The sequence below is a fragment of the Pithys albifrons genome, chromosome 7, assembly GCF_047495875.1.
Source record: "Pithys albifrons albifrons isolate INPA30051 chromosome 7, PitAlb_v1, whole genome shotgun sequence".
In the NCBI taxonomy this organism is placed as follows: domain Eukaryota; kingdom Metazoa; phylum Chordata; class Aves; order Passeriformes; family Thamnophilidae; genus Pithys; species Pithys albifrons.
The window spans coordinates 22172545-22188144 of record NC_092464.1 but is presented as its reverse complement, the minus strand read 5'-3'; the positions used below and the strand labels follow the sequence as shown (position 1 = coordinate 22188144).

Here is a 15600-nt window from a genome sequence, read left to right as displayed (position 1 = left end):
ATTACCTGAGGGTCAATGTTTTACTTAGTTTGGTGAAATAATGAACAATTACACTAGGAAAAAAGTTTGGCAGCTATGGAGAAAAATCAGTTTTGCTAAGCTTTACTAATATTATCCCCAGACAAACTATACTGTTACCAGGATAATTTGTTTGTTCTTTGACCAATTCAAGGCCTTTTTCATATAGAAATGCACATTCTTTAGCTGGGGAGGAAGGAAGACAGGACTAAATTGATGTAAAATACGCATGGTGTTTAAAACTACAAAACTACGTTTTAAAAAAAAATCTTCCAAAATCCCAGTCCTTGGTTTATAACCTTCAGGTTTAAAACTTTCACACTGTCTCTTGCAAAATAAATACTGGTATCTTTGTCTGAACATTCAGAGCAGCTATTTATGCAGTCTGCAGCTTGGGTCAGTCCTTTTTTACCGTTATAGTTCATAGAATGTAGAAAGAGGACTTAAACAGTGTTCTACTCATCCTACTACTGAGGCACGACTGCAAGCCAGATTTGGCAGCAGGCAGCAAGCAGAAACTTCTACTCAGTAAACAGCTTTGTCCAACACAAGTTACAAATGGATACCCAGCAAATTAGAGCCAAAGCAAAACCAAAACATCTGCCTTGAAAAGAACTTAAGGGCTCTAAAACTGGGAGTGAGAATGACTGGGAAGGGAGGAAGGAACTTACGTTGTTGAACTTGTAGTAGTTATGCCGGACATGACAGCACAGAGAATATGCAAAGGTAACAAAATAAATAAAAGCTCTTCTCTGACATACATATTCTTGTGTGCTGACTAAGATCTGAGTTCTCCTTTGTCTGCTCAGATACACCTATATGGTCACACCATGATATAACTCACTCTTAGCAGTCTGGGGATAAAAAAGTTTCCCATTTCTATGGAAATTGACCTTTAAGTGTGAAATATCCTTTTCCAAACTATCCTGCAACTGTTAAATGGACACAGCTCGTAGCACAGGTCCTGTGGGAAGCAGGAAAAGGATGTACAACTCAGCTTGTTGCCAGGTCAAGATGTCAGGCCAGAAAACACCTTTTCATGCATCAGATCAACAACACATCTGCCCCAGTGCAGCCCATCACATGGACACAGCTGATTATACCAAGAAAATCATTCAACATTAGACTTGGGGAAGATTTTGACTGTGTCAGAGACAAGCTTATACCAGGAAAACTTTACTGGCAGGAGGATGAGGCTACACACTGAGGTTCTGCTGTACCAAAGTGCAGGCATGGTCGAAGGTATTTTTAACTGCACCCACAATGACAATTCTGTCAGTTTGATGGATAAGAAAAAAGTGAGACCTGCACAAAAGTGACATGCAAATCAAAATTGAGCTGAGGCGAAGGAACATGCAAAAGACCTCATTCTGCCCCCAAAAGACTTAACCTTGCTCCAGAAACAGGCTGTGGATAAGACTCTGAGACAGTCACTGAGGCCTCCAGTTTTGTGATTTTTGTCTGCAAGTTACAAATTCAAGCCCATGATCCCACCCACATACCTTTCCACTTATGTACACACATCTGGTATTTTGCATAGATGTGAAAAAGAAATGACTTTTGCTTTTCCCTGCATGTGGTGGTGGTTTTGGGTTTTTTTTAACCTGAAAAATGGGGATACTTACTGCAACTGGGGAGAAGTGTGGCAGAGAAACTTACTTCATGAAGCTCAGAGCAAATCCATGGAAAGGTGAGATGGAGGAATCAGCAGGAGCGTGACAATTACCTCACTCAGATGGTCAAACCGTTTCAGCTCCCTTGGTTTTGAGATTATCTTTCCCACTGAATAACCATCAGTGTTATTTTAATTGCCTTTTTGAACACTAAATTCTACTTTAGCAGGAACAGCTTTTTGTAATATCAACATCTGTTTTAACTTACATGGAATGGTAATTTTAAGTTAGCAATTTCTCAGATTTAAAACCAAACATGTACTTCTGATGTTTATTTTCAAACTCAAAGGCCTGTGTGGGGTTCTTGCCTTCACGGTACTTGTCTCTCTGTAAGTAAGTGAGGTTGCAAAACTACATTTCTGAATATGTTACATATATATTTTTGATCACAAAAATCAGATCTCGTGTATGTGTAAGACTCCAAAAAATTTCAAAGCTTTATTATTTATACTAGGGGTGTCCTTCGTTCATAAAGAAAGTGGAGGTTTAGGTGCAAAGGGCTTTCCCATTGCTGGACAAGACTGCTGCCATTTCAAGTGAATAGAAAGGTCCTGACCACAAGGGCTCATGTCCTTCAAATTCCACTTACTAACAAACTGCCTTTACTATTAATCTCTCCTGATGAAGATTTCATTTGCATACGTTTCAATACTTAAAAATGCAAGTGTTTTGAGCATGAAAATCTAGTAGCAACACCTTAAAACCTGAACCAACAGATATTCCTCAGAGATCCGCATGTTTCGTCTGCCTCCCGCTTCCAGTCTGTAGGGCTGTACTCCAAGATGGAAATCTCCCCCGCTAAAACTGAGCACTGCTTCCAGTACCTTAAAAATATTTGTTTCTCTTCAAATCTAAAAGTAGTGCTGGTTATAAAGTTACATTTTTTAAACAAGAATCAGAGGTATACTCCTAAAACATTCAAAGTAAATAATTTGTGAGGGTTGGGAGTTGTTTAAAGGTCATACCTTTTCCTCATCTGTTTACTAAATGTTCTGAGTCCAGTGCCTTCCTAGCATTGAACATAAGGAGCTATTTAGAATGAACTGAGAGGCCTTACAAGGCTGGGCTCAGCAGGGTGGATTCAGGTGCAACAAATACATGTTTTGTACTTACACACTAACAAAGATATTTTGTAAACAACACTTTATTATAAAACAGAACAAAGACAGCATAATCCATCTAGCAGGAGCAAGCTGCAGACACAGAATAGGAAAACAGCAATGAGTCACACAACATACATAATCCTACATCTAAAACACAGGAGCAGAATCAGAGGACAAAGACATTTACACAGTTGAGAGCTATAAAATGGTATTTTCTTCTGCACTCATTCAGTGTTCAAGCACATAAGAAACATGCAAATTTTTTAAAAAAAACAGTCACACAGACACATACACACAGACATATACACACTTATATAGATGCACAAACCATGTTTTCCTGTGGCCAGTATGCTAAGGACCCATTTTCAAATGTCAAGAAGCATCCTGAAAGTGACCTGATTTACAAGACAATCCTACTAGAGACTGACACACAACACATACTCTACCTCCCTCTAAAAAAGTGAGGGTTAAAATAGTGTGAAGTTAAAGAGTGATCAGCAGCAATAGAGACCACTCAGAAATTAGCAAGTCACTTGACACAGGCATAGTCTCAAAAAGCAGGACTGCTCATAAATTGCTCAAGTATAGAAAACCTGATCTGAAAGCTCAAAGCAAACTTTAAAGTTACCTCAAAAATTACTGTATTATGATAAGGAGAAACCAGGGAATAATTAGGTTCCTATTACCATTCATTAATCTCCCATACTAAGAGTAGATCTTTGTGTGCTGTACTGTAAGATTTTTTTCCTTTCATTTGCTGGAATTTGTTTAAATATTTAAGCCTGCAGACAAAGAGCAGCAAACACGATTTTCAAAGATTACAGGAAAAAAGGTAATTCAAAAGTGAATATTACACTCCATGCAGCAGATACAAATACTTCAGAGGCTTTTTCTGCTGGAATGATCTAGCATTGATTTAACTAAACTTCATACTACTTGAAAGCATTCACTTCCTTATTCAAAGATGAATAATGCAGCTTTTTTTTAAACATTCATTCAAATGCATTTGGGATATACAACACAAACAAATTTTAGGGAGAAGGGTGCACAGCTCACCGCTGCCATCCCTCAGAGCTCAGTGAGACCCAAGCCAGAGCAGAGCAGTGAGCTGCGATTGGGAACACATCGAAGTGCAATTCTTTGTTCCCTGGCGCTCCACACACGCTGCGCTCGCTGCCAGAGCAGCCCGAGCACCAGCAGCACGCAGAGCCACACTGCAGAGGGCAGCTACAGCCCGGGCATGCACACAAACAAACAGCAGAGGAAAACGAAGTCAGAACATGATCCGAATGAATTCCGGACAGGCATCACCTGGCTATCAAACAGTATCACCAAGGACATCAGGATGGCTCCTATGCAGAGCAATAAATCATCACTTTCTGCTCTTAGGAGTGTTACTTCTACATATTTAGGAATCATCAACAGGGACATATTTACTCAAACAAGTGTAACAAAAGCCCAAAGACTATTAAACGCTATTTTGTTCCTTTTAAACATCCTGTATTTATATTACTGTAATTATTTCTGACACAACTATTTAAGTGTGCATTTCATTAATACAATAACAGAGCTGCAAGAATTAAAGTTTTCCACTTTCCTGTCTTTTTAACAAGTCAGTTCTCCAAAGACTCTTAGACTTCCCTTGCGACATTTAAGATGCAATGCTGCTTGTTGCCAAGCAAATCCTGGCGGCAGGAGACAACAAACAGCATCCTCAAACATAAAGCACCTACAGGAAAGCTCTCAACCAGATCAATCAGAAATTCACGAGGAAGATATTTGTGTAGCAGTGTATAGATTAACCTAGTTCTATTTTAGGTTACTCCAGCCACTCCTAGTTGCGACAACAAAGCACTTTCTCTGCAATCACGTCTTCTAACCTCTCGAAAAAGCAGAAAATTTAAATGATGTCGACTTTTAAAACACATTCTTTCAACACTTCTCAGCCCCAAGAGCCCGCACAGCAAGCCAGCCCCTTGGCCCCCTGTGCCCGGACCGACCATACTGCAGGCAGCCCAACACCAGCCGGGTGCAGGGGCCGCGTCTGTGCCGGATGCCTCTGCTGTCAGCTCGGCAGGCAACTGGAGACAGCGCCTGATCCACAGCGTGGGAAGATTTAAGACACAAGATTTAGTGGAGAAGGAACGACAACCAGAAAACAAGCGTTCGTCCCGGCTAATGCCGCGGTAAAACACTCCGCTCTGCTCTCCACAGCGTGCAGATCTGGAGGTAACATCTCCTTGTGGACAATGGGTGACGGCGAGGAGTGTCTGCGGGGTGGGCTGGCACAGCCGCTGCCCGGGCCGGTCCCCGGCCGGCAGGAGCGCGGGGGATGGCCGGGGCTGTGGCCGAGGCTGTGGACGGGGCTGTGGCTGAGGCCGAGGCCGAGGCCGTCCGTGGCTGAGGCCGTCCGAGGCTGCGGCCGTCCGAGGCTGCGGCCGTAGCCGAGGCTGTGGCTGTGGCTGAGGCCGTGGCCGAGGCTGTGGCCAAGGCTGTGATGTGCGCGGGGCTGCCCGCAGAAGCCGCTCAGCTGGAACCACCCGGAATGAGCGAGGGGGCACAGGGGCATCTCCTCCGCCATGGGGAAGGGAGGTGGTTCCTGACGGCCAAAAATACCCAGAAACGCCCCCAAACCCTAAAAGCGCCGACAACGCGGCAGGATTTACCCTCCCTTTTACGGCGTGATTTGAAGGCCGCTGTCCGGCGGGAAAGCGCCAGTGCCGCCGCCCCCTCCCGTTGTGCCGGGCCCGGGCTCTGCCCTCAGCCCCGGCGGGGCGCGGGGCCGTCCCAAACCGCACGCTGCGGCCGCGGGGCCGCGGGGGCCGCTCTGCCGCGGGCGGCAGGCGCAGGCGCCGCAGAGGAGTCGGGCCGGGCCGGGCCGCATAGGGCCCTCCGCCCGCGGGCACGACCGCCCGGCCCACCCGGCCCGCCGAGGGGCCGCTGCGGGCACCGGGGGAGCGCGGCCCGGACACCTCCAGCCCGGCCGCTGCCGCCGCGGCGCACACGCCGCTGCCTCCCCGAGCCGTGCCCGCCGCCAGCGCGCCCCTACCCCTTGGCGTGCTCGGTCTCCTCCTCATTGTCGCCGTCTATGCCGCAGGTGTCCTGGTCATCCAGCTCCAGGCTCTGCTGGCTGGCCGCGGACTCGCTGTCCTCCGCCATCACGGGGGAAGGAGGGAGGGGAGGGGCGGGGGAGCCTATGAAAGAACCGGGGCGCACGGGCAGACGCGGTCCGGAGCAGCTCCCTCTAGCTGCGGTCCTTTCCCGCGCCGCCGCTGCCAGAGGAGGAGAAGGAGGCGGCGGCCGGGGCTGCCCCGCCGCTCCCGCCGCCCCGCGGAGACCGGGGCGGGGCTGTGCGGGGGCAGCTCTGCACCCGGCCCGGCGGCCGGGCACACCCGGCCCTGGGTCCGGCCCCGCTCGGGCCGGCATCCATCCCGCCTCCCCGCCCTTCCACGGGCCTCGGCCCCCACCCCGTGGGCGCTGCCCCCGCACCGCGGGAGCCCCGAGGAGCAGCCTCGGCGGGTCCGGCCCGCGGGCCCCCCGTGTGGCACCGGCGGCACCTTCTTACACCCGGAACGCTCCGACACTCATAGGTCTCCTTAGAGGTTTCCCAGTGACTCTACGTTTGCTGCTAGATGTAGGCAAAACACCCATTTGCTTATGGCAGCACTCTGAAAGAAAGGAAGAGAAAAAAGCAAATGCATTACTTCGGATGTAGCTCTGCCCAGCTGCTCACACTACTGTCAGCCACCAAGGAACACACCAGTGTCCGGGGGACCCACCACACCACCATAAATCCAGCTTTCTGGATCTTCCCCCATTTTACTCCTTCCAGGTTCTGTCTCTCCTCTGCTTTCCATAACAGCGTGTAGTCATGGCTGTGTCATGGCTACACAAAATTAACCTGTGCCTGTAATTGTGAGAGGCCTTGAGCCACCTCAGTTGCATATATGAGTATAGGCCCAGATCCTCAAGTGGACTTTGCTGGTGCCATAATTAACTTTTCCTCTAGGACTCAAAACAAAGCCCTACAAACAAAAGTTGCTGCTGGTGGAGGCTGCTGAGGCTGCCATGGCAATTCCAGCATGGTGGCCACTAGCCACTGGCTCTCACAGCACTTGCTGTTTTCCTGAAGCCTTTTGTATTTCTACAAGCTCTGTGCTAGAAAAACTGGAGTTGAATGGTAATGATTTGAACCCAGGGAAACAAATAAAGAGCAACTTGTGTTAATTATTTGAACTATGATGATTTCCATGATCATATCAAACTTTCTGGATGAGATTCAGAATTTCTGAGTGCTTGCTTTGGCAGTCCTGCCAAACATCACATAAAAACATAAGAACAGCATGCATCAGTTCTAATTCTCCTTATCTGCACTGCCTCCTTGAAAGTAATTTAATGTGAAGTTATTGTTCTTCCCATTTTGGTTTAAGGTGATGATTTGGATTACTTTTTCCTATTTTTGTTTTAAGGTGGTGTTATGTTTTGCTTTATCATGAATTGCAGGTGACATGTGAAGTAAAAGATCCTACTGGCTCAGCAGAAGACAGCTAGATGTCCCTCCAGCTGTCAAACTCTCAACCTCTGTGTACAGAGCACCAGACTGGGTGCCACTCTGTGTCCCACTGCACTTGGTTTTTTACAACTTGCCACAGGAGCTTGTAATTCAAATGTGTAAGATGGAGTCTGCAATTTACACTTGGCCAAGCATGAACTCCCAGTGCCAAGCCATCACTGTAGTTCAGAGGGGAAGTGTGCCTACCATTTTATTACAGTGTGAAATGACCTTTAGGAGTTAAAACTTAATTCAGTTGTAGAGCATAGGAGAGAAAAGAAATCTCAAAACAAAGGCACAATACCCAATAGTTTTCAGTAACAAAAAGAGATTGTGAACAGTTGTCCCATAGCCCAGAGAGAAGTTAATCCACTGATTACTAATGATTTTTTCCCCTCATAATAATGTGTAGGAGAAAGCAAGAACAGTATATCAATGACTAAATAGCTATATGGAATCACTGTGTTGGAGAAGCTGTGGTTTAACTATCTTTTGTTCTTTATTGTAATTTTCCTTACTTCATTGAGACAAATGGAGTGTAGGAAGCCTGGATCCTGACCCTTGCAGTTCATAGTGACAATAAAAGAAGCAATTTGAATTGCTCCCAGCAAGCTACCAGTTGCTGTCCCGTGCGAAGGGGCAGTACAGCTGCAGACTGGCTGCTATTCTATACTTCACAGCACATGTGAAGAACATCCTTATGGATAGAAGTTTATATCTTGAGAGGCACAACTGAGATGATTGACCGCTAAAAGGTCAAATGACAACACTGAATTGTGCTTTGTGTTCAGAATATGGAATTTTTGCTTATTCCACAAGTAGAAAGGTTGACCAGAAGTGAGAGTCATGCATCTGCGTGAGGATTTCATGATGAAGTTTCGCATTTCTGAAAACTATCAGATTCCCAGAGCATTTAAATTCACCCTACAGACACTGCTCAGCAGTTACACTACTTGATAGATGTTAGACATCACATTAATAGAGGTCTTCCAAAAACAGAGCAGCAAGGTGAAAAAATGTACCTCTGCATTTCAGGAGCCCACATGCTCAACCACTGGAGTTAAACAAGTATGTTCCATTAGGACAGTAAGCAGGAAGGATGGCACATGCTGTGCCTCAACAGCCTCTCTGTGGGCATCTGCACTTCCAAGATATCTGGTATTGCATCTGGGTATTTCCAGGAACTCCCCAAAATGCTGCATACAGGTACAGCAGACACAACCCCCAGACTCACACCAGTCTAAGCACACAATCAAAAGCCTCAGAAGTGTGTCATTTTAAATTTGCCAGGTAAAGAGCCAGTGTTTGTGAAGGTGTGAACTTACTGTTCTTAACTGATTAAAAAGACCTTTTCTGAGATGTACAGGGAAGATAAAAGCCTTTTTTTATTTTATGAAGATTGAAAAGAGGAAAGAACAGTCATTTTATAGAACAGCTAAAAAATTAGTAACAAAGGAAAACAGACTTCCTTTGGAGGAGATATGCGTCACTTAATACTAAACAGCATATAATGAAATCAATTAAAATAATTCCAGCATATCATGAATTATTCATTGTTGGTTATTTTCATAGGTCTCCTTAGAGCTTTCCTAGTGACTCTACATTTGCTGCTAGATGTAGACAAAATACCCAGTTGCTTATGGCAACAAACTGTAAGAAAGGAAGAGAAAAAAAGCAAATACATTAATTCGGATGTAGCTCTGCCTAGATGCTCCCACTGTCAGCCAAGGAACACACCAGTGTCCAGGGGACCCACCATACCATCATAAATCCAGCTTTCTGGATCTTTCCCCATTCTACTTCTCCTTCCAGGTTCTGTCTCTTATCTGCTTTCTATAACAGAATGCAGCCATGGGTCAGTTGTGGCTACACAAAACTAAGCTGGTCCTGTAATTCTGAGAGGCTTTGAGCCACCTCAAAAGCATGAGGTGGCTGTAAGTGTATGAGTATAGGCCCAAATCCACAAGTGGACTTTGCTGGTGCCATGTTTACCTTTCCTAGTTGACTCCCAGAGCAAACCTACAAACACTCAAATACTTTGGGCACCTCAGTGACAACATGAGCTCAAAAGAACCCTCAGCTACTGAGGGAGAAGACATCTAAGCCTGGCAGTAAGAAATACTGGGGATTGTGAATCCTAAACTCCCAGGGTTGTACAAATTTTTCAGATCTCACCTGCTGTATGAACTATCAAGTGAGGCTGTGCAGTACATGGTCAGAGTTGTGCCCTGCTTCTCTTTGCTCTTCTGGGACTGAATGAAGCCAGTCCAGATACTGTTTCCCTCAAGCAGCCAGGCATAATCCAGACTTGTTTACCTGCCTAGCAACGGGTATTAATTACATCCCAGTGAGCTAGTGATATATGCTCCAGCAATCAGGCTATTGTCATCAGCTGATTTGTCTGGCTATTTTGTGTATTAAACACTGCAGAAAAGAAGTACCTGAAACTTTTATGCAGTCTTAGGATTGCTCCTACCTTTACACATCACACTGAAATATTCATGGCATTTTTAAATTAAAATGGATTTTGATTGCAAGTAATAATAACAAAGAACTTGGTGTGACCATTTTTTATCTTTTACATTGGAAACAAAAGTGATTCCATTTGAAAATTAGCTAATAGTTTAGTGTTTTCTCTATTTTCCTAATTAACATTAAAAAAAGTTAGGGAGCAAACAAATATATTTAGACTTTGTTTAACACAAGTGCCTACTAGTACTACCTCAATGGTTTTTTTAATTGGCTGTTCTTTATGGTGAAAGCTGAAATACTGTCTTCATCAATTCTGAATGAGAGATAGGGTAAGAGAATATGGATTGAAGATAAACAGAACAAATGCACCAGAACACTTCTAGATAGTTGTTACGGTTAACAACAGGATAGGTGGAAATGCTTAGGAAATGAAATGAGCTTGTGATCTCATATGTTGCACGCTTGTATCCATGTGAGATCACACCTCTGATCTTCATGGTTTGTCTCACCCACTTTACGTCTTTAGCCTCCTGCTGCATACCACATTTGGTGAGCTGCAGCCTTGCCTGTCTCCCACAGCCCACTTGCTGATGTCCTGTGTTGGCTGCAGCATTCAAACTGGGGGACAAGCATTCTCAAAACAACCCACTCTTTCTGCTGCACTCTTATTCAACCTTTCCTTGTGTGTAATTCCATTTTAAAATGCAACTCATACCATACCTCATCTATTTTACATCCTACCTTTGCACGGAATCATCTGCTTCTTCATGCTAGTGCCTGCACTGGCAAGGGCCAAGGGCTATACAAAACTGAAAAGGGTTAGATATTTACACGTATAGCGAAAACATATTGTAGCATTAAAAAATATGTATGATAAATACAAACCCTCATGCTTGAGAGTATAAGTGATATGGATAGAAGGACTTTCTTTTTGTTATTATGGCTAGTAGAGACTTCTCCACTTTTCCAAAGCATCTGTTTTTGATGATTTTTGGAAGCAGGCTACAAAGACTTAGATCAAATACACAAAACTCATTCCAGCACTGCAATTCCTCAGTTCCTAAGGTCTCTAACCTCAAAAGGTAAAAAAAATAAATAAATCATGCTTTATATTAGGAGGTATTTAATAATCAGAACTGGCACAAGTAATTACAAATATATACATCTTTTGCATTTTCAATTCTATTTTTCTTCTAAGACTCTTTTCAATCAAATTAGGTGAATGAGAATTAGTGGTGACAGATTTTTTGACAAACATGCTGTTGACACTGGTGCTGCGAAAGCTTTAACCAATACTCAGCAATTACTTCTACCCATCCAATCTCCAAATCAATCCAATTTACTCCTTCAGTTCTGCAATCAGTTCTCTCACTAGCCTTTTACAGTTCTCCCTAACAATGTACCTGCTGTTTCCTTCTCTTTGCAGGGAAGTTGCAGGGATAATCAAGATGCTTTCTTTCCCTCTGGATGAAGGGAGTGATAGATCCATGGATTACTCTTCATCTCTCAACCATTTCAGTATTTTTCCAAAATGAAAGTCTTTAGTTTTCTGTTTCACATAGTTCTTTACCTCAAAACAAAAAGGAGCTCTCTCCTGTGACGTGAAATTTTTCCTGCTAGAGTGAAGAGGCTACAGCCTGACTACAACTGTCAGAGCATTTGTAACAGACAAGAACTATTGGGGTGCTCCTCCATGCCCAGTTTGCTGCAGGGCACTGTTAGACCTCCTGGAATGGAGATTAGAGTCTGGAAACCTTGACAATAATATTGAGGATAGGTCTCAAAGTTCAGGTCCAAAGAAGGAAACGAAAAGGTCTGGCTATCCCCCAAACAAATAGCATGTCTATCAAATCCTTTAGTATTCATTACCTAGTTCCATTAGCGTAAACGACAAGCAGACCTTGGATGACAATAGTATTTTATGACAATAGTGTATTATGACAAACAGAATGCTCCTTGTGGGGACAACCTGCTCAGGGATGGTATGTTGTTACTTCTGGGTAGAGGCTCTTTTTCACACATTTCCATGATAACAAACAGAAAACAATGTTCTGTAGGTTGCTCCAACTAGCAATATCCCATTAACTTACAAATCAGATAAAGGGATAATGCCAATAAAGGTTCTGCATGCCTTCTGGGTGGTTAGAAACAGATTAACAGCACAGCTCAGAACGTACACTTACTGCATGGAGAATTACATTGAGTTAAAAAGCATCTCATGGACACAGTGTCTTTCCTATGGAGACAATGGGAAGTCAGGCTTTATTGTAACTCTTCCATTTCTATGCAAATTATTTTTTAGATTTTACAGTGAGATTTTGCCCTGCAAAATTTTACAGCTTTGTACAAATGTGCAACTCCAGATTAACTTACTTAAAATACAAGTATTAGACAAAATTTAATCACAAAATTTAGATATCAGGTCTAGGTTAGAAGGCAAGTGTGAATAAATCTTGTGCAAGGTACAGCAGAGGCACAGCAGAAATTCAGCATCAAGCACGGTTTTCACCCAGCAATGTCAAACCACAAGGACAATTAAGTTAATTAATACAAGACTTAATGGCCTCTTATGCTGGTTCTTCCAGTCAGTCCAGGTGAGCAACATTTACTTTGGCATTGCTTGATGTCAAAATGCTGAGACTAGTATTTAATTTTATAAGCTTTATAAACTTTTATATTACATGCATTTATATACCTACATGTGAATGTGTATGCATGCACATGAGCGTGTGCACACACATTTATGTAGGTATACTTGCAAGGATTTCAGGGAATAAAAGACCAATCCAGATGTCAAGACAAAAACACTCCTCATATGGGAGGAGTGGCTATCACATTCTGCTTCTCTTATTTTTATTGTGTTACTTAATACAGGACTACAGGGTGTTAAATTCGAGTTAGAGCAAATGGCATAGATACAGATAGCTTGAGAAAGCTCACCCTCATCAAGACCAAAAAGTAGCTTTACTGAAAATCTCTATTAGAGTGTCACATTGTATGTCCCACTGATGTTGGCCTCAGAGTGTGGCACAAAAGTGAAGGTAGAATAAGGGAGTTGTGTTTATAGAAGGAGCATTCCCTGAGGACAGGAGAGAGAAGCCAAGGCCCGTAGCCTCTCTCATCTCCAGGGACAGGGGACACTGGGAGAAAGGTCCTGCCCTAAGCATGTAGGTAAGGATAGTATGGGCAAGTCTCCAGCTGTGTTACTTTCTTTTTATGCAGATTTTCCTGAGTTTGCAATGTGGTTCTGGTCTCTTTCTTTATTGATGGAAAACTTCCAGAAAACACGTGGAGGGAACAGAATCCACCTGGAGCAGCTTGTGGCGCGTATGCCACAGTGAGAGCTGTAAGCTCTATCCAGCATAAGAGTAGGACAGTGGTAGGTTTCCACCTAGGGAGAGGAGCAGCTCAGGAGCCAATGTTGCAGGGAGTGTGCTTGTGAAAACCTGGCGAGCGCTGGGGAGAAGACAGTTGTAAGGCTTTTTAAACTCCCTAAAACCATTAAATCACCAAAACCCTTTAAAAAACCAATGCTTGTAACAGGAGCCCCTTGAAATAATTTCTTCCAGCTTTGATGCTCAACATCTCTTGCAGCAGGACCACCTGTTCCTTGAAAGTGGGATTTCTCATCTCACAGCAGTATTTCAAGCAGCATTTCCTACCTTTACATAACTGTGGGGAGCATTCCTCACTTGGGTTTATTGAGGAATCTGTTTTCCTAGTCATTGTGAATACAAACTTCTGCTCTACAGAATTACAAAAATAACTTGTAAACAAGTATTTCATTTGTACCCCCTGTTGTCATGTTTTCCCTCCCTGTGGCTGTAAGTTTCGAAGGCAGAATAGCTATTTAATGATCAAACACACTAACTGGCACTGTTACTTCCCAGAAGACAAGCACATCAATAAAACAAGAAGTACTTCCGTTAAGTAATAATAGATCAGGCACACCATTTTGCAACATAATATCCTGGAGAAACCAGAGGATTACAGGAGGAAAGAACTAGATACCCTTTCTGTTATTATTGACAAACATAAGACAGTACCTGGTTTCAATTTACGCATTGGAATTACATGAGTAACATGAAAAAATACTCCTCTATTCTGAAAATGGCACTTGACTGCGGCCCACCTTTCTACCTGAAGCTCCAATTCCAATTGGTTTGCAGCCTGGAAATGAAAGTATCAGATATGATGAAAACATAGTGTGTGTATACATACCTATCACAGTATATGATATAATATTATCTATGTATTACAGTTCATAGGTGTGTGTGTATATATGTGTATGTGTGTGAGTGTGTGTGTGAGAGTGTGTGTGTGTGTGTGTAAGGTTAGCACTGAACCTCACAGCTTCCATCTGTCTGTAAGCAGAGGAACAGGAAAAGAATAATTGAGTTGCTCTGATTTTTCTCAACTTTGGAAACAGTAGTTAAAAGTGTTTTTATTTTAATCTAGAACCAAGGTGCTATTCAGGAAGCAGAAGTGATACACGGCCATCAGTGATGCGTATTGATTTGAATGGAGATGTTGTAAGCTGAATACTGCCCCAGCCAGAAGGTGGGCAATGTCTTTCCAGCTGACAAGGATCTCTGCACTTGGACTGACAGGAGGCCCAGGAAACAACTGATGAACTTGTTCCAGCTTTCTGGTGTTATTAAGTTATAAACTGTGCTTATATTGAGACTGTAAACTGTGGTTTGCACACAGTACATGTGGAAAAGCAGTTCACCACCAGGTGGCAAATACAACTTGAATTTCAAATGCTAGAGGCCCAAACGGCAGCACTGATTCAGAAAAACCTTACCTGTCACCTGTATGTTTTAGAAAAGCAAATTGACACATCTCATTTGACCAAGTTCAAGGATGTACTGGATGAATGCTACCATGTCCCAAGTTACGGAAGATTTTTAGTTTAAGAGGTACTGTGTTTTAACAAATTTTAATTCCCAGATGAATTATTGCTGGTTAAGAAAAAAAAGAAGGGACCTTCCTAGAGAAAGAGTAAATATCTAACTCAACACTTGCTCATTTATTCCACTGTTCTATAGGCTAAACCTTACATGGGACATTTAATTACCAATTTCAACCAAGTTGTTTTGGCATAGTGAACTAAAATTAGAGCTCTAGAGCATTCGTGGATAGAATGAAGGGAAGAAAATATTGCCAATGTATTTCAAGGTATTTGCTTAAATCACTCTACTAAAGCTACTCACTCCTCCCTGTAACACAGAAAAGCATCACAAGGAGTTTCCAGATGCTGGGCTTCTTTTGTCATCTGTTCATCTCAGATCAGTACCAGAATTTTGTATAATTTGTGTAACATCTTAGACTGCAAATGGGGCAAATTAGATCCTGCCCCAGGGCAGGATCCATTTTTATGTCCTGTATTTGCAAAGGGTTTAGGTATCTTTTTAAGATCAACATATTTTCATTCTTTTGTAAGCTTTGTCATTAAAAACTTTTGCATTTTTAACCTACTAATACCTGCCATCATAAAATAAGAAAACAATTGCTTTTCTAGTGGATCTTCAACATGGACTAAGATCACTTGGAGCTGCTGATGCCAAGAGCTATTCAAGTCATATTTTGTTCTCTATGTTTTATGAGCTTTATTGTTACTTGCTTCACTGTGCAATTGCAAAATATAAGCAACAAAACTCCTTTGTATTTTACCAAAGTATCTTCTTCGGTAAGTTTTTGAAAATTAAAACATGGAGCTTGTCACTGGACTTTAAGATTAGGCAAAGTGTACAATAAACACATTAATCTCAACCTGTTA

The 15600-nt window shown here is 43.0% G+C and overlaps 1 protein-coding gene across 2 annotated transcripts in view; it reads right to left on the bottom strand.

Moving 5' to 3' along the window:
• Positions 1 to 6067, bottom strand: part of NMT2 (N-myristoyltransferase 2) — a 34474-nt gene extending 28407 nt beyond the window's left edge. The window contains exon 1 of one of the 2 annotated variants that reach the window (XM_071560504.1): positions 5844 to 6067. In XM_071560504.1, coding sequence (XP_071416605.1) covers positions 5844 to 5953 — 110 coding nt within the window. In that variant the 5' untranslated portion in view covers positions 5954 to 6067. The remainder of the gene's footprint in view (positions 1 to 5843) is intronic. The other variant, XM_071560503.1, reaches the window with a different exon arrangement.
• Between the last annotated feature and the right edge of the window lie 9533 nt (positions 6068 to 15600).